The sequence below is a fragment of the Antechinus flavipes genome, chromosome 3 (assembly GCF_016432865.1).
Source record: "Antechinus flavipes isolate AdamAnt ecotype Samford, QLD, Australia chromosome 3, AdamAnt_v2, whole genome shotgun sequence".
Classification (NCBI taxonomy): Eukaryota; Metazoa; Chordata; class Mammalia; order Dasyuromorphia; family Dasyuridae; genus Antechinus; species Antechinus flavipes.
In genome coordinates, this window is record NC_067400.1 from 554,016,180 (window position 1) to 554,036,581 (window position 20,402).

The 20,402-nt window shown below is 33.8% G+C and overlaps 1 protein-coding gene across 1 annotated transcript in view; it reads right to left on the bottom strand.

Annotated features, from left to right (window-relative positions):
• LOC127555282 (NACHT, LRR and PYD domains-containing protein 3-like) overlaps window positions 1–20,402 on the bottom strand; it is a 55,610-nt gene that overhangs the window by 20,388 nt on the left and 14,820 nt on the right. The window contains exons 3-6 of the mRNA XM_051987507.1: window positions 15,572–17,201; window positions 14,417–14,629; window positions 7,540–7,698; window positions 5,952–6,122 (exon numbers count right to left, since the gene is read on the bottom strand). Of these exons, the coding sequence (XP_051843467.1) occupies window positions 5,952–6,122; window positions 7,540–7,698; window positions 14,417–14,629; window positions 15,572–17,201 (2,173 nt within the window). The remainder of the gene's footprint in view (window positions 1–5,951; window positions 6,123–7,539; window positions 7,699–14,416; window positions 14,630–15,571; window positions 17,202–20,402) is intronic.

Consider the following 20,402-nt stretch of genomic DNA (forward strand, 5'->3'; position numbering starts at 1 on the left):
AGAATTATATAATTGAAGTCATTGCTTAATGTGGTCAAAGGAGATGAACAAACAGATCTCAAAGAGAAATTACAAACCTCTAATAATCATAAAAGACTTCTACAGATTGCCACTACTACAGGAAATGTAGAGTAAAATAATTGCGAAGTAAATAAGCAAAAATGACAAAAGATAGGAAAAGCAAATGTTAGAGAATTGTGGAAAAACAGATTCCCTAATTGTGAGGGAATTGTTATGAGTGTTATGGAAAACCAATTTGGAATTACATTATTAAATAACTAAAATATTTATACCTTTTGCTCCAGAGTTCCACTTGTTAGTTAGCAAGAACATCAAAGACAGAAATGAATGTCTTTGGAGTATTTTTTTTTTTAATGAAAAGAAGGGAAGATAAGGAAGTTCAGAGGGAAACATATAAGAAAAACAATTTGAAAGTAACATGTTGCATTTATTACAAATTTCTAAGGAAAAAGGCAAATTGTGTATTTTTAAAATTTAAAATTTTATATATACTCTTTTATTGTTCTAATTTGTACATGGAAATATTCTCTTTTTTTTCCAGTGTTCATTAAAGTTAGAATAAAAAAATCTAAAACTAATAAATATGACACAATTCTGGATGGGGAATGGAATGAAATGTATGTGATATAAAGGCAAAAACAAAAGACAAAATAAATTACAAATGAAATATAAAATGCATTTTTCCAAAACTACTTCTCATTCCCCTCCACTCTGATTCAATTTCCTAGATTATATTTTGTAAATACATGATATTAAGGGAAAAAATTAACAATTGTGATTAGGTATTTAAAAAAAGGTCAGAGATGGATTCCAGTTTTGTTTTTAGCTAATAAAAGATTTTTTGCATCTGGCCAGGGTAACACTACAGTCACAACTCTTGAAAACAGATGTGTGTAGAAAGTGTTTCAAGTTTAGATACAGGACAAGAAGTGAAAAGTAATTGGAAGTCAAATTATACCCAAGATTTTCTCACAAAACTGATGACATCTCTCACTTGCATTAGAGCTTTGGAAGGAACTTCCAAGGTACAGATTGCCCTATAACACAACACAAATCATAACACTGTATTTAATGTAAAACAAAAAAGTAAGTAAAACTCCCTCAAAGATAGGAAAGACTACTAAAAGCTAAACCATGACTTGAATCCAAGGAACTGAGATGTCCCTATTCAAAAGAGGTACAACTACTATGCAGTGTGCCCTGGTAATAACTGTATGAATGATCTGTGTAAGCTAACCACAAAGTGACAGAGAACTAAGGATCTTAGTTCTAGGAAATGTAAAGAGCAGGAATTAAACTTCCAATCATCTAGAGCAAAGCTTTTTAAACTGTGGGTCAAAATCACATATGGGTTGTGTAACCAAATTGGGGGATGTCATGAAATATATCCTGCCAAAATTTCTTTTTAATGTTTTAATATTTTTATTTTCCACAGTTACAGGTAAAACAATTTTTAATATTTGTTTTAAAATTTTGAGTTCCAGATTCTCCCCCTTCTTCCTCACATATCCCCATTAAGAAGACCCATGTGAAGTTGTGCAAAACATTTCCATAAAAGTTATGTTGCAAAAGAAAACGTAGATTCCTTCTCTAAAAAAAAAAAAACCCTCAAGAAAAAATAAAATAAAAAAAATATGCTTCATTGTTTATTCAGACAGTTCTTTCTCTGGATATGGAGAACAATTTTTTTAAAGTTCTTCAGAGTCATCTTGGATCGTTATGTTGTTGAGAATAGCAAAGTCATTCACAGCTGATCATCCCACAACTTTGCTAGTACTATGTAGACATACATTTTGTTTAATTGAGCTCATGGAGGACTTTCCAAGATTTTCTGAAAGCATCCTATTCATCATTTCTTACAAAACAATAATTTTTTTCATAATCACATATTACAATTTAGGCAGCCATTCCCCAATTGATGGCCATCCCCTCAATTTCCAATTTTTTGTTTTGAGAAAACATCTGATATAAATAGAAAATTTAATTCTTTATATAAAAATAAACAGCTACATCCATTTCATGAGTATGAGATTTGCTTTCATCTTTCATAAATAGTAAAATGATATATACCAAAAATTTGTTTTAAAATAAATTTCTTTGATTTATTTTCAGCAAATCTTTGATTTGTATATCTATTTTATATATCTATATATCAAGTTCATGTAAAAATTTCTTGGGTGAACTTTAAGTTTAAGAAGTTTAAGAAGGCCTGATCTAAAGAGTATTCCTATGAAAGCCAGGTGACAACTACAGAACAAGATGTAATCTGGCTATGTTCCTAGTGGAGAGAGTGAAGTGCTTGGGGAATGAATACCTTGTTACTCCCCAGCGTAAAAGGAACATGTGAACTGTTCCTTGGAAGAAGGAATAGAGTGTCAAATGGAAAGCAAAGAAGATAAAGAATCTGAAGAGAAAGTCACAAATCCTGATCTCTGATATGAGGTTGAAAGATGGAAGAGTGAAAAAATCTGACACAAAGAATGAACTTTTGCAGCCATGTAGCAGGGAGGTGGTTTTCCAGGTTCAACCTATGTTTGCAAATATATGGAGAGGGAAAAGACTAAGAGTAGACCAATTAGAATGTGGCCATGAGGGCACAAAAAGTAGAATCAACAAGGTTCAAAGAAAAGAATTTTGAGATTGGAAAGCATCAAACAATAGGATATAGAACTGAAAACTAAAAAAATACAAAGGTGGCCAGGAACACCTGTCCTCAATGAGCTTATTGCATTAGGCTTGAGTAAACCAACATACTGAAGTATTTGTAGATAATATGATGAAACAAATAATTAACATTAGGTAAAACTAAATAAAGTTTTTATTTGTAAAAAAAAAAGATGACTGCAACTAAGACGAGAAAAGAAAATTGTCATCTGAAGAAAAGCTATTCATGCCAACTCTAATAAATGTACGATAGTTGACCCTTATCAAGACAATGTCTAAGATCTTGAATTATATAACAGGTCCTGAGCTGCATTGGCAGAGGGAGTTTCACCAAGAGCTCACTATGCCAGTGGAATCAGAAGTGCAGTTTAAAAGAATATCACAGGGAATTTAGTAGAAAACTGCAAGCCTCCCTCTAAGAGATAAGTTGAAGAATATGAACAAGCTGTTTTCAGAAGAAAAGCAAATAAGCAACAATGATATTAAAAATTGGTTCAAATCACTAATGAGAGAAATGCAAACTGAAACAAGTCTGAACTTCAACTTCCATCTAGAAAATGAGAGGATATTAAAAATTGTAAGTGGTCAATGTCAGAAAACATGTGGAAAGCCAGGAATACAAACATACTTCCAGTATACTTATGAATTAAGTAGTGTAATTATTCTAGGAAAAATTTAAATTTTGCTCTCCCTCAATCAATATACTCTTTATATTTGACCATTACTCATTAGTGAACACATACAGAAAAAATATCAATGACAGAAGATAGATTATATAAAACAACAAAACATAAAGAGGAAAAATAGGATGGAGGAAAATAGATAACAAATAAATTATTACTTAGCATGTGAACAGGATAAATTTATTAATAAAATGGAAGCAGATAGCAAAATGCATTAAAAATCTTGCTCTTAGGAAACACACACAAGGAAGAGATAAACACAGAAATAAAATAAAGTGCTGAAGCAGGATGTATTATGTTAAAAAAAAAAAAAAGCCAAGTTAGTAATCATGATCTCAGACAAAGTGAAGGCTAAAATAGATTTAATTAAAAGAGAAAAGTAGGAAATCCATACTATGTGTTAAAAATATTATTTGATATTGTTTTGGACCACTAAAAATAACTAGAGACTACCCCTTGCTCTACTAATGTACTTATAATATTATCTTTTATATCTAAATCATGAACCCATTTCAACCTTATTGTCGTATGTTAGATGTTGATCAATGCCTAATTTCTGCCATACTATTTTCTAGTGTTCCCTGCAATTTTTTGTCAAATATTGGTTCTTATCCTAGAAAATGGAGTCGTTGGATTTGTTAAAAACTGGATTACTATAGTCATTGACTTTTCTGTCTTTTTACCTAACTTTTCCACTGATCCATGATTCTATTTCTTAGCAAGTCCCAAATATATTTATAATATATTTTTTAGGTCTGGTATGACTGGGCCACTTTTCTTTGCATATTTTTCATTAATTCCCTTGATTTTCTTGACCTTATGTTCTTCCACTTGAGTTTTTTTAATTTTTTTTAGCTCCATATGGTAATTTCGTGGCAGTTTGATTGGTATAGTCTTGAATAAGTAGGTTAATTTAGGCAGAATTTTCATTTAAATTATATTAGCTTGGCCTTCCCATGAGTGATATTTTTTCAGTTGTTTAGATCTGATTTCATTTGTATGAAAAGTGTTTTGTAATTGTGTTCATATAGTTCCTGGCTTTGACTTGCAGGTAGAATGCCAAATTTTTTATATTGTCTACAGTTATTTTAAATGGGATTTGTTTTTCTATTTCTTGTTGCTAGACTTTATTGGTAACATATAGAAATGCTGATTATTTATGTGTGTGTATTTTATATTTTGCAACTTTGCTAAAGTTAATTGTTTCAAGTATCTTTTTTTAGTTCATTCTCCAGGGATTCTCCAAATATACCATCTTATCATCTGCAAAGAGTGCTAATTTTGTTTTCTCATTACCTAGTTTAATTCCTTCAATTTCCTTCTTTTTTATTGTTAAAGATAACATTTCTAGTACAATGTTGAATAATAGTGGTGACAATAGACAACCTTGTTTTATCCCCATTATATATTATGCTTGCTAATGGTTTTATGTAATTGCTATTTATCATTTTAAGGAAAACTCCATTTATTTCTGTTTTCTATTGTTTTTATTAGGAATGGGTGTTGTATTTTGTCAGATGCTTTTTCTGCATCTACTGAGATAATCATATGATTTCTGCTAGTTTGGTTATTGATATGGTTAATCATGCTGATAGTTTTCCTGATATTAAACCAGCCCTGCATTCTAGGTATAAATCCAACTTGGTCATAATGTATTATCCTGGTGATAAATGGCTATAATCTATGCTAATATACTATTTAAGATTTGTGCATTAATATTCATTAGGTAAATTGGCATATCATTTTCTTTTTCTGTTTTGGCCCTTCATGGTTTAGATATTAGCATCATATCTGTAATAAACAGAATTTACCTACTTTACCTACTTTCCTAAGTAGTTTATATAGTATTGGATTTAATCGTTCTTTCAATGTTTGGTAGAATTCACATGTAAATCCATCTGGTCCTGGAAATTTTTTCTTAGGGAGTTCAATGATGGCTTATTCAATTTCTTCTTCTAAAATGGGGTTATTTAAGTATTTTATTTCCTCTTCTGTTGATCTAGGTAACTATTTTTGTAAATAATTTTCCATTTCATTGGATTGTCAGTTTTACTGGTACACAATTAGGCAAAATAGCTCCTAATTATTGTTTTAATTTCCTCTTGATTAAATGATAAGTTTACCCTTTTCACTTTTGATCCTGATAGTTTAGTTGTCTTCTTTTCTTTTTTTAATAAAAATTTCCAAAGGCTTATCCTTTGGAAATTTAGAGGCTTGATCTAGCATTGATTCTGAGGAATGCTAGGGAGAGCTCAAGTAATGTCCTTTCTCTCTACCAAAACAACAGGTGCAGGTGTAAGAGAGAAAAAAAGTTTATTAGTTGACAAAGTTGGAATTAAGGTATGCTTCAATTGGATCTTTCAGAGATAATTTGACGAAACTCTAATTAGACCATTTTCTGGCCAATTTCTTAGAAGAAACAATCCCTACAGCAATGAAAATGTGTGAGACCTTGATTCTTAAACCTACCTTATGAAAGGACTTTCCATTTCTCCTCAGCAACTTGTGTTCCTCTTTTCCTCCGTATTTTCCCCTTTTATCACCAACCCTTAGATACCCCAAAGAAAACCCAAAGGGGCTCACCTGAGTGCCTGTAGTTTACAATCCTGTTTTGTCAAGACATTACATAGAAGCTTCACTTCATCCTCCTTAAGGCAAATAAAACTCAATTCCAAGATCCTCAAGCTTTCATTGTTAACAAAAGCAGAGAAAAAATCCAGAATGTTAACACCAAGTCCTTGACAATGAGATATTCTGAAGGAAACAAAAAACCAGGGAGGACATGATCAATTACATTCTCCAGGACTGATTCACTCCCCATCTGTTAGTGGGAAAGGTCCCACTCAATCCCACAGTTCACTTAGAATCACCATACTCAATAAATCCAGTTCTATGATCACTGCTTTCAGTGTCTTTGAAAATGCCCCCCTGCCCATATCCTTTCCCACTCCTATCCCCGTATGTTTCTAAATCTGTATTAGGGATAGGAGCTGGGACAGAGATAGGGGTTGAAGAATTGGTTTCACTAACATAGGCAACTCTGTGGTGAGGAAACCCCCAAAGTAACAAATCAATAGGTGGATTGGTTTGTGGGTAAATTTAGGGATGACGTGGAAGAATGGAAGAATGACCATAGAACTAGAGAGGGACAAATATTCAAATATCTCAATATTCAAAAGGGAGAGAAGGTGGGTTCTTCAAGTAAGAGGCCAGGAAGTTTCACTTGGCTTCCAAACAAAATTCTAGAGGGCATTATTATATAGAATTCAAAAAATCAACTAAGTAGAGGATGGCTTGATAAAGCAAGTTTGTATAAAAAGATCTGTTGTATGTATGTGTTTATATGTGTACAATAAACTCAATCTAAGTCAATTTTGTGACACAGAAGCTAAAAAAGTATTGAGAGAGGGAGACTATCCACAATGAGGAGGGGACAGTCCTTCTCTATTTAATTCTGGTTCATTCACTTTCTCTGTCCAGCAGGAGACTACTAACTCCTTTCTTTGTCTTGCCCGACTCTTCAGATTAGGGCCAGTGTCATGATACCTCAAACACCTCCCGCATCTCCATCAGTTCTTCAGCTAAGAGCCACAATACCAAGCATAATGACAGCTCTGCTTCTGTCTTCCTAGGAGGCAGTACCCAAAATCTACCAGAGGACTATGAAGTTAGTGGGCCAAGGAGGCATTGATTTTACAGATTGTAAGGGGGGGAATCTGGAATGAAACAACATGAAGAAGATCTTTCTTCCACAATAAAAGGGATCCTTTAAAAACATTTATTCACTGAAATAGTGGTTATTTTTCTCCCATTGTGGCCTATCAGTGCAATTCAACCTTCTCACACCAGAATTAAACTTCTCTAGTGCAGGGAATACAGGGGCAAGACAACAACAATTCATGGAGCTAGATCAAGGGACAGTCAGAGAAGCTACAATGGGATATCAGAGGAAAAGAGGCACTCCCCTGAAATAAACTGGCCCCAAAACCTGGTGAAGAGAAGAGTTTATTGAGCAGAAGTCCCTAGAGGAATTTAAGTGAGTAAAGGCTTACTTTCTGAGAGGCAGCTTGCAGCCATCCCCCCTCAAATCAGTGATTATTCTTGCTTACTTTAACATTATGGCCCTAATGCTTGGGAGGATCGTCCTGAGAGGACTTTGATGGGCACTCACTTTAGTGACTGTAGCTGACAGTTCTTTTTTCCCGGGGTCTCACATGGGAGCTTCATGCCATCATCCTCAAAGAAAATACGTTTGAAGTGTAGGCTTTTCAGGTTGAGAGCAGAGAAGAGATACTGACAACATGAATAAGCTACCTTGAAGTGTTCCAACCTGTAGGAGACATACAACCATGGTTAAATATATTTCTTTTTTCTTTTCTTTCTGGAAAGGAAGTCAGAGACATCATTCCTTTATAACTATTATTTTCTGATATTCCCCTTTTCATTTTAAATAGTTCGATTTTCTTAAAAACAGCCCCTTCCTACCTCAGGGAAATGAGTGTGAACCACATAGAATTCCCAATCCCTCTATTTTTGTCCGCCTGCATTTCCCTTCACAGGTTAATTGTATACTATTTCAAAGTCCAATATACATGTATTGTATTTAGCATATACTTTAACATATTTAACATGTATTGGTCTACCTGCCATCTGGGGGAGGGGTTGGGGGAAGGAGGGGAAAAATTGGAACAAAAGGTTTTGCAACTGTCAATATTGAAAAATTACCCATGCATATATCTTGTAAATAAAAAGCTATAAAAAATTATTTTTTAAATGGAAGAGGTTAAAAAAAAAGGAATAATGTCTAGATATTTCTTTGATCACGAGAATGATTGTATTTATTTTATTCTGATTAAGTTTCTAAGTTTTTAAGGTGATTGTGGTAGTTTTTTGTTTTGTTTCTTGGTACTGATAATTTTCTTTTCACAACAAAAATAAAGCAAACCTGTCTAAATTAAAAAAAAAAAAAAACCCAGCCCCTTCCTAACCTACCAGGCCCTTATTCCTATTATGATCCTCATGCCTGTGCTACATTGGATCAACTACATGATTTATAAAGTGGAAGAAAATGATAAAGCAGATGCTGCTGATTAGGAATTATTAGGAATAATAATGTGGGAAGGGAACATTTCAATTCTTCTTTCTTGACAAGAGTACTTGGTATCTTTGGCATTTCACCACTGCAGTTCTGCTCTAGGATGGACATATGTAATTCTTTTTGGGCATGGTTCTAAACTATTTGCTGCAATAACTGGACCAATCAAGCTCCTCCAAAGACACACTAGTGTACTTATTTTGCTGCAGTCCCTATAACACTCATCATTTTCCTCTTTTATTATTTTTTACCAGTCTGATAGATGTGAGGTAGAACCTCAAAGTTGCTTTCATTTTGATTTTCTAATTACTATTGACTTAAAGTATTTTTGCACTCATTTTTCATTTTGTTGTTAAAAACTGCTTGTTCATATTCTTTGACCATTTATTTGTTGGGGAATAGCTTAAATCTGAAACAGTTCCTTATATGTTATGAGCATGAGAACTTTATCAGAAAAACTTAATATAAATATTTTTCTAGTGACCTCTTTGCCTTTGAAATTTTTTCTATATTAGATATGTGCAAAGGTTTTTAATTTTAAATAAAAACTTTCCTTGTGTGATTTCCTCTTATTTTTTTTCTTTATCATTGCATTTTTCAAATTTATTCCTTACTCTTTTAATTCAGGATGTGAACATATATACTAGGATCAAATATCCACATGGAGTTTATCCTGGCATATGGTTTGATGTTTTGGTTTAAACTTAGTTTTTAACACTTGATACACACACACACACACACACACACACACACACACACACACACACACATATATATTCCTAGCATTTTTTTCAATTATCAAATTCTTCTCCCAAATATCTAGGGTTTTTGAATTGTTTATCAAACATCATACTATGAAATTTGTTATTATTATATAATGGATATGGATATGTTAATAATCACTATTGATCACTTTCTTTTTTTAAAACCAGTAGCAAATTGTTTTTGTAATTAATACCTTGTAATAACCATTTGAGATATGACCCTAAAAGACACTTTCCTTCCCACATTTTTCCACAATACTCTTGATTTTTTTCTTCCATATGAACTATTTTCCCCTTCTATCTGTAAAAATATTCTCTGGAGAATTTGAAATGCATGGCACAGAATAAGAAAATTAATTTAGGTAATACTGTCAATTTTTTATATATTGATTTAGCCCATCAATGAGAAATATTTTTTCAATTATTTAGGTCTGCCATTATTTCAACAAAATGTTTATAGTGAGATCCACAGGGTCTTGGTGCACATTGATAAATATATATATATTTTCAAACAATTTATACCTTCTATAGTTATTTGAATTGAAGAAGTCCTTGTCTTTTTCTATCTCTTCCTGCTGTATTTTTTTTTTTTTTTTGGTTATATAGAGGAATGATAATTTGCAGGTTTCTATCCTGCAACTTTGCTGGAATTATTATTTCAATTAGTTTTGACTCCAGAGAAAATTGACCCTCTCTAGTTCCACAAATATACTATCCTATCATCTGAAAAATGAATAATTTTGTTTTCTCTTTGTCTATGCTGATTCTCTCTAGTTCTTTTCTTATTACTCTAGCTATCATTTCTAACACTAAGTTAAACAGCAGTGGTGATAATGACTATCACAGTTTGATTCCTGATTTTACTGGGAAGGAATATCTATTGTATATAATTTTAATTTTTTTGACTTAAAGACAGTTTTCTATTTTAAGGAAAAGACCATGAATTCCCACAATTTCTGGAATTTTTAACAAAAAAAAGATTACTTGATTTACTCAAAAGATTATCATATGATTTTTTTTATCATTTGTGTTTTGACGTTATATTTATAATCTTCCATATGTTGAACCAACTTTGGTCATAGGGCATAATATTATAACAATTGTTATAATTTTTGTGGCAATGTTCATTAAGGCTAATGGTCTTTAGATTGCCTTCTCTGCTTTTTTTTATTCCTGGTTTAGTCATAAAAACCTTATTTGTATCAGAGAAAGAGATTGAAAGGTTTCCTTTTTATTATTTCAAACATTTTATATATTATTGGAATTAATTGTTCTTTAAATGACTGATGACATTCACTTGCGTATTCATCTAGCCCTGAAGTTAAGTTTTGCTTTGGAAGCACATTTATGATTTATTGAATCTTTTTACTGCTAATGGATTATTGAAATAGTTTATTTCTTTTTCCATCTCAGCATTATGTATTTTTGCACACATTTTGTGTAGTCTATAAATGATCAGTTTGTTAGTATATAATTGAGCAAAATGGTTTCTCTTAGAAATGGATGATTGCTTTTTATTTTTATTTTTTTTGGCATAGTTCTAGATGGATACTAAAGATAGGTAGACCAATTTACCATCTTGCTAATGCAATGCTAGTATTCCTATATTCACATAGTATCTCCAAGATTGACTCTTGTCATTTTTTTGGTCATCTTTAATAAAACCTGAATGACTCTAATTTATATTTTTCATACTATTAGTGATTCGATTCAAGTTATCATTTGTCATTTATTCTTTGCTATTCTTTTGTTCTTATCTATTAAGTCATTTATCTAGTGTTAATTACATATAAATTTAAGATATCAGAAATTTATCATTGATATTCGATGAAATATTTCCTATAGTATTTCTTCCTTTTATTTTGGTAGGCACTGCAGACAGCTTAGGAAGTCTTTTGGGCTGGCCACATTGTTTGAATGTCAAATGTACACTGCCAAAAAGAGAACTCACACAGGGTAAGCATTCATGTGGTGGTCAGAAAAATCGATGCAAGGACATTCTAAAGATCATCTCTCTTAGGAATTGATTGCACAACAACAGACATTGGCACAGGATCATCCAACATAGCTTGCCCCTATTTGCTCTATGAGCAAAACAGAACTAAATTAGCCCAAAAGGAACGCAAAATGCACAAAGTTAGAGAAAGCACTAAATAGTGCATATGGACTATATTGCACTATAAATAGTCATATGGACTATTTATCTCCAACCTGTGGTAGAACATTCCAAGGTCATATTAGTCTGATCAGTCCAATGGGACATAGGATAATTTGACTTTTAACACAGGGATGTCATTTTGGTCCTCTTCCAGAATGAAGGACAACAATCACCTAGGGGTGGATAGATAAAACATTTTAGGACTTTTAAGATGGTCAGAATTGTCCTAAATGCTAAGGATACAAAAACAAAACAAAATAAAACCAAAAAACAAAAACACACAACCTAGTCACTTCTTTCTAGGATCTTCACATTTAAACAGAGAAAACAGCACATAAAGAAGAGATGGCAAAGGAGCTAAGGGTTGGAATACAGTTGTCTGGGTTAGGATGGTATAAGTGAAGATACATGAGAAGTGTTGTGTAGGACTGGGATAGAGCAAAATAATGCCACAGCCGGCCTATCAAAGTCAAGGGGAGTTCCAGAATTAGAATCTAATTTTCCAGAGCATTGGGGAAGGAAGAAGTAGAAGTGAACTATATGATCACTATTGTCTGTTTTATATTTTATGATTTTTAAAATCTTATTATCTGATCTTGTTCTTAACTAATTATTTTTAGTGTGAATTTTATATTTACTTTACCTATTCCATTTTAAGCTTACTATGGTTCATTATGGTATGAGAACTGAAACAGAATTTTTACCAAACTGCTTTCTAGTTTTCATGCCTGGACTTGTCAAAAAGGAAATCCCTCTCCATGTCAATTATATTCTTGAGTTGATTCAACAATGGGATACTATTTTTAAAGGTTTCTGTTTATCCTTTTATCAACAATTCCTTTTCTACTCTTCTATTTTATCCACTAGTGAAGAGATCTAATGTCTACTGCTTTATAATAGAGCCTGAAGTTTGGTAATGCCCTTTCTTTTCCTTTTATTTCTCTTGAGATTAGACTTTTTGATTATTCAAATTAATTTTGTTATTATTATTATTTTTTTCTGATTCTATATAATGCTTCTTTGGTAACTTGACTGGAATAACACTAAACCCACAAGTTAAAAGAACATTACCATTTTAATCACTCTCTAATTCTTCGTTTCCCTTTTTTTCTGCAAAAATTGGTATTTATATAAATCTTGTGTATCTTGGCTAATTGCCCGATATTTTCTGAGAGTTATCCCTTTGAATGGATTTTGACTTAACATTCATTAAGTATCAGGTACTAGGCATACAAATACAAAAATGAAACAATCCCTTCCCTTAAAGACCTTACAATTTATCTATACCCTTGTAAACTTTAGATAGATAAAAAATAAGGTCTTTAAGAGCACAGACTCTTTTATTCTTGTCATTTTTATCTCCATGGTCTTGCACAGTGCCTGACACAAAGTTTTCAATATATGCTTATGTTTATCTTTCTTGAGGTTTTTTTTTTTTTTTAATTTTTTTTTAGGATGAGAGACATGTTTTCTTTTACAACATGACTTTTATGAAAATGTTTTAGATAATTTCTCATGTATCTTAATGGGGACTGAAGATGGGGATAAAAGAGAGAATCTGAAACTCAAAAGTTTAAAAAACAAATGCAAAAAAATTGTTTTAAAAGTAATAGGAAAAATATTAAAGTCCAAAAAATTAAAAAAAAATACATGCTTATGGATTGATTAAAATTTCATTCAAAGTGACAACACACAGAAAACATCTAAAGTGTGCATGTATGTGTATGTTCATTTATATATGTATGTAGATTGATACAGATATGTACATACACAAATATATACTCATGTGTATATATGTGGTTATATATACATACATTTTAAATATTATATTCTATAATCCTATCATATACACAATCTATATCTACATATATACATATACATGTGCAGACACATATACAAGTTGGTCAGGGAGACCAACTTGAAATCAATTTCAATTACAGAAGTGAGAGGTGATAAGGGCTTGAATAACAATGATAGATCTGTGGGTGGAGAATAGGGAGAAATGTGAGAGTTATTGTAGAAGTAGAATCAATAAGACTTTGTGATTGACTGGATATTGACTGGATATAAGAGATGGCCCTAATTGAAAATCTGTGTACCTGGAAAATGGTGTTTTCCTTAACAGAAAAATGGACTGTGGAAAGAGGAGTGTGTACTAGGAAAGGGGATTAAAGATTCTGCAAATTTAGAGCAGAAGAAACCTTGGAGTCTATGCCTTTCATTTTACAGATGAAGAAATTTAGGCACAGGGAGGATAAATGGCTTGTCCAGAGTTCTGTAGTTGTAGGCAAAAATCGGATACAGATCTTTCTGACTCCAAGTTATGTATACTGTGTATGAAATATCCAGTTAGAAATGTTCCACAGTCAGTGGCTGAGCAAGAGCTCAAGAGAGAAATCAGAATTGGATACACAGACCTTTTATCATCATTTCTTCTTGGATCTTATTTGTACTTTACAGAAATACAACATTTGCAAGGGGATAAATTTTGTGTCCTGCTACCTTACTGATGCTGAAATAGAAAGTGAATTGGATTTGGAATCAGACAACCTTGATTTAAATTCTATCTGAATAATCTTAGACAAATCACTGAATGCTGAGTCTGACTTTTTCATCTACAAAAATCAAAGGGTTAGTCTCCAAAGTCTTTTCAAGTTCTAAGTCTGCAATCTTATTATTAGTTAGTTACTTCACTGATTCTCTGGGGTTTTCTTAGTATTTCATTATGTCATCTGTAAGTAGAGATAATTTTGTCTTCTCTTTGCTAATGTGTAAGTTTAATTTCATTTTTCTTATTGTTATAACTAATATTTCTAGGACAATATCAAATAAGAATGGTTAAAAAGAATAAAATGTTTTTTCCCCTTTTTCTTCTTCTTTTCATTGTTCTAACTTTGCTTCATTTAGATTCTGGACTATCCTTTCTTTTCCTCCTAACACCTTATTTTTCACATCTTCCTCAGTTCTTTACCTCATTTTCCCCACTTTCATATAGGCATCCACCTCAGCTATCAGACCAATTTAGACTTACGTCAGTTTTTCCAATTTACAGTTTGGATTTCTTAGTCCCAGAAAAAGGTTTTCCAGTTGGCAGTCTGGATGTTTTATTTCCATACAAAGGTCTTCCATACATGAGTCATAAAAATCACGGCAGCACAGCTTGAGGTCTTTCAGGTTGTGATTCTTGCTGACCACAGAGTAAAGATCTTGCCAAACACAAGCAGGTAAATCAGAATCATAAGAACTAAAGAAAGAAATATAGAGGAGAATTTTATTGTGGGCATCAGTGGCAATCAAGTTGCCTCCCAGTATTAAAGTGCGTACCTTTTTGTCTATACAGAAAAATGAAAAGGTTCTAACAGCAAATTACAGCATTTCTCAAAGAGAGTAGAAAAGGTAGGATTAGATGCTTGGGACTCTGAAGATAAGTATTTCTGAGACAAATACAAATACCAGTCTACTGCCAGCTTCACTCAGCCTTCACCTTGCTCCTTCCTACGTAGCACCTTTTAGCACTATCAATACTACCTCAAACCCTTTAGACTCAGTGGCAAAGCCGAAACTAAAGTCTGCATTAATCAAGCTGAGTGGAGAAGGAAGTAATGACCTAATGATGGTGAAGATCTCTAAACATTTGACATATACAGAGACCTAGAATTTATTGTGATAAATTCAATCTTTCAGGATAAGCAGAGCCCTAATCAAACTCTTAGCTCTCTCTAGAGCCCAACAATTGGGGAATTTGTAATGGGGAGCTACTTTTGGGATAAGAGGATGGACAACACCTTTCAGAGAGTCCCAGTGGAGAGGAGAAGACAGCCCCAGCTGGTTCTAAAAGAGTTTAAGTAAATTTCTTTATTTAAATAATTTAATTTTAATTTAAAGTTTAAATTAAAAATTAAAAATTTGGGGCAGCTAGGTGGCACAATGGATAGAGCACCAGCCCTGAAGTCAGGAGGAACTGAGTTGAAATCTGGTCTCAGACACTTAACTCTTCTTAACTGTGTGATCCTGGGCAAGTCACTTAACCCCAATTGCTCCAAAGAAAAGCAAGGGTGACAATCTTGACTGGCTACATGGCCAAAGCTGAAAGGAGAACAATTCCCTCATAAGAAAGATCCATAGTTCAATGTGTCTCCAAAAAGCCTAGTAAAGACTTCAAGAAATAAGAAATGAAGATACTCACAAGAAAAGTCTCTGTGCTCCATGACACTGCTTAATACAGAAAACTGCACTCAGGGCATCAGAGTGATGGACAATGTCTATGTTGATTTCTTGGATATTCACTAGCACCTGTGTTACAAACTCAGCATCTTGAGTCTCATACAGATGAGAGTACCATTCTGGGAAATTAATATCAGAGAACTGGGATCGTTTATAATTTCTTCTGGATTCTCCCTGAGCCCACTGCAGTAACTGTGACTTGATTTCCGGTGACATTCTGCAACTGAATTTTCTCTCCAGCTCCCTTGCTGTCTCTATGTTTAGGAAGCCAAACAGGAAGCGGACCACCAGAACCACAAAGCTGGCATTAAGCCCACTGCACTCCTCCAGAAGTTCTCTGACACCTGGGATGGAGATGTCAGAAATCCCTTCTTCCTCTGTGCTCATCACATAGAACATGGCAGCAAAAAACTCTTGGAAGCTCAAGTGAATGAAGCTGTAGCAGTTTTCACAGCCACTGTCTTTCTGGAAAATGTTCATGTCTAAGAAGGCAGAGACATCAGTTGCCTCCAGGTTATTCCTCCTGAGGTCCTCCTCCTCAAACAGCAGTTTCCTGTCCCAGATCCCCTCAGCAGCCAAGCGACACAGACCCCTCAAGTGCTGAGGGATGAAGTTCTTGTCACCAGGGATGATTAAATTGGAAAGATAACACATGTAGAGGGCAGTGGTGGTTTTCAAAGCCTGGACCGGTTCTTGTCCTTTCTCCATCTGCTGTTTCAGGCAAGTGCAGACAATCCAGTTCATCAGGGGAACGGAGCACATAGTGAATAGTGTGCTATTGTCTTTTACAAAATGAAAGGCTTTTTCACCCAAATCTTTATCTCTGAAAAATTTGCAGAAATACTCCTTCCTGTGCTGCACCGAGAAGCCCAGGATCTCCACATGACGTGGACTCTCTAACAAAGGACTAAATTTCTCCAGAGCCGTGAGTCTTGTTGTGAGCAGCAAGCAGGCATCGGGGAGCAAGGTTTTCCTCAGTAAGCTGCTGAGTAGGATGGGCACTGGCTCCTTCTGCTTCCAATCTTTGCATAGATCATATCTGTGCTCGTTACAAGGGAATTTCAGTTCATCTAATCCATCAATGATGAACAGAAGTCTCTCTGGCTGGGACATGATCTCTGCCATGGGAGCCTGAGGACCAGGCCAGTCATTGGTGATTAAATCAGCAAAACTGATTATTTTTCCTTCTAATGGGTTCAGTTCTCTGCAGATAAGATAGAAAACATAGTCGAACCTCTCCTGGAAGAGGTTTCCCTCTGCCCAGTCCAACATCACCTTGCTGGCCAGGGTGGTCTTCCCAATACCAGCAGCCCCCTGCAGCACAACAGTGTGGGGTGGAATGCCTATCTTTTGGTCAGGATCAAATAAAGTTGATACCCTTGTAAGCTGTCCTCGCTCCTGCAAGACCATAGCATGTTCCCATCCATGGACAAGGAGCTCATGATGCTTCTGCTCCTTGTAACGATAACCTTGAAGAAGCAGCAACTCTGTGAATCGGTGGTGAAAGAGCTCATGCTCCCCAGGACGAGAATTCCTGTCCCTCATGAGCTGGAGTTTCTTTCTCATTCGTTCTTGGTACTTATTTCTTTCATCTAAAGTCATAACAAACAAAACACAGATATTCAAATTTAAATCTGGCTCTTAGACATCATTGTTCTAGAACCCACTTGGAGGTGAGGTGCTCCCCTAGCTAGGCCCTCATCTCACATTTGCTGATGTCTCAGGTAAAACCCCCAATCCCTGTCTGAACCTCAGACTAATTGATCTTTCTAAATCAGCCTTGAGAGGATTCAAGAAAGATAGCAGAATAGCAAACCGTCCAGATTTTCCCCACAAACAAAACAAAATTACATCTCAAGGTGAACCTAGACCTGCAAAAAACAAATAAGAGTTGAGGTAGAACAGTGGAACTTCTGGGACAATCTAAGATCCAAAAAAAGATACCAGGATAGAAATTTGGACCCATTGAAACATTTGGAAGCCCTGGAGCTAGCTAGGTTGGGAAGTAGTCTCAGCCCCATTCACAGGAACTTTCATCTTCCTGACAATGAGGAGAGTCAGGAGTCTGAATCCTGGAAGATTGAGGGAATTTTTACTAATAAAATAATATATATATCATATGAGATATATAATATGTATTATATAATACATATTGTTATAATATATATAAGACACTATATAACAATATAAAATATAATAATATTATATGTATAGTATAGTACTTTATTAATAAGGAATGCCAGGTACAGCCAGAAAAAGAGATGCAGAGTCTTAAGGCAGAAAATTTCTCTGAAAATTAGAATTGGGCAAGGGGAAACCAGTGAAGTTATAAGACCAAGAAATAATAAAATAAAACATAAAGAATGAAAAAGTAGAAGAGAATGTGAGACATCTGATAAGAAAAAAATCAGATCTGTAATACAGATCAATAAGAGAAAACATAAGAATAATTGGACTACTTTAAAGTTATTACTAAAAAGAGAACTTTGACACAATAAAACAAGAAATAATTAAATACAATTGTCCTAAAGTGTTAGAACAAGAAAGGAAAGCAGAAACAGGAAAAAATCCTCCTATCACCACCTGAAAGAAATCTTACTACAGAAAATATACAGGAACATCATTTAGAAAACCTAGATCAAAGAAAAAACTTTATAAGCAGCAACAACAATAAGAAAAACTAATTCAAATATACTAGAACTACAATTAGAGTTACATAAGACCTATCAGTGGTCTTAAAAATAAAAGACTAAAGGACCTGGAATACTATGTATTGACAATCAAAAGAAATAGGTTGCATCTGAAAACATATCCAGCAATATTAAGTTTAATATTAAATGAGAAAAAAATGGACATTCAATGAACTGTCAGATTTTCAGGATTTTGTCTCAAACATATCTGAACTCAATAAAAAATTTGACATTATAAGAGCCAACATCAAAGTCTAACTTCAAGGGACTCATTAAGGACAACTTTTATGTTTTATACTTCGAAATGTAAACTAAGATTGATATTAATAATTGAGTAGTATAAAAGAAAGATTGGAGTAGAGCTGAATATAATGATTCTAAAAAGCAACAGTAATTATGCTATATGAATGAGGAATGAGACCAAAAAGTGGAAGAGAGAAATTAGATGGGGAGGAGAGGTGGTAGTTCTGAAATACTACACATATCAGGAGTTAAAGAGAGAACAGTGTTTGTGTGTGTGTGTGTTTGTGTATTCATACACACAAATATATATACCCAAAGTATAATATCCTTCAGAATCTATAAAGAAATAAGAGAGGGAAGGAATAAGGGATTCTATAAGGGAGAGAAAAGAAGAGTAAAGCAGAGTATAGAAGACTATGTAGGTTAAAAATAGTGGGATAAGATGTGCAGATTAATAGGAAAGGGATAAAGAGGGAGGGAAAGGATGGTAGGAGAGAATACTGGAGAGATCTTTGGGATGGGGAGAGAGGTGAAGTCAAAAAAAGACAAGCCAACAAGAAGTACAAGAGTCAGCAGAGATAGGAAATGAGATAATGCTTATATATGTATGTTTGTATATATATGTATATGTGTATGTCTATATATATGTATGTGTGTGTGAACATAAATATAACTATGCTTAACTATAGCCTGCATAGGGAAAGTAGGGGGGAGGAAAGGGAGAAAAAAGAATAAAGTAAAAAGTGCATAGCAGAGAACAAAAGAAAACCTATAGGGAAGCAAAAAAAAAAAATGGACAGTTCTGAATACAATGAGTTCTATTATTATATACACTTTATTGGAATGGAAATTTATTTCATATTTTGAAATCTCTTATGTTCAGTTCTGCACATGACATTTTTTTCTTTTTTCTATTTTCTACTTAAGCTTAAAAATAATTAAAAAACACACTCTTGACTCTTGACACATCACATCCCTGACTATAAGCCTTCAATCTCTCTGACATGTAGTCCATTGAATGAAGTCTAAGCTCAGTCTTGAACTCAAGGCCTTCCTATTTGCCCATACTTATTTCCTCCTGGCTTTTCAAAATACATAATGAGCTTCTTATTTTCCACTGCTTAGCTCTCTCTATGTTATACAAGTCAACTGAAGAAAAATGTATTAGCTGCCTATGATATGGAAGGTACTCTGTTAAGAGTTGAAGATATGACGAAAGACAAAAACAGTTCTTGGACTCAAGAAGTTGACAATTTAATAAAGGAAATAAGATGCAAACAATTATATACAAACAAGATATGGACAGTATAAGTAAGAGATAATCTCAGCAAGAAAGCACTAACATAGGGGACACTGGACAAGTCTTCTTACTGAAGGTGGGGTTTTAGCTGAGACTTTAAGGAAGCCTGGAGATGGCAACGAAGAGGAGAGAATTTCAGGCACAAGAAAGACAAGGACAATGCAGTAAGCAACTGGATTATCTTGTGCTTACCACAAACGATCTCTTCTCTATCAAAATCTTGTCAGTTTGACCAAGTCAAATCCCACCATCCTGAGGTTTTCTTCTTATCATCCCAGAAGTATGTGATTTTTTGACTTCTACAGACTTCTTTTTTTTGGCTATTCTTATTTGGATCTCCTCACTGACTTACTTACACTGATTTTTTTTACTCTTTGGTGACGACAGCTCTGTGCTATAAATCACAAAATTAATGTGTTTGCAATATGTCCTGAGAAATTATTAAATCAAATTTTTGCTTGCAGCACTTATTTTCATTTCCCTAAATACTGAATAAATGCCTATGATGTACAAAAGCTTGTCTAGGCTTTTTATAATGACCACCAAGGATGGGAACTCAT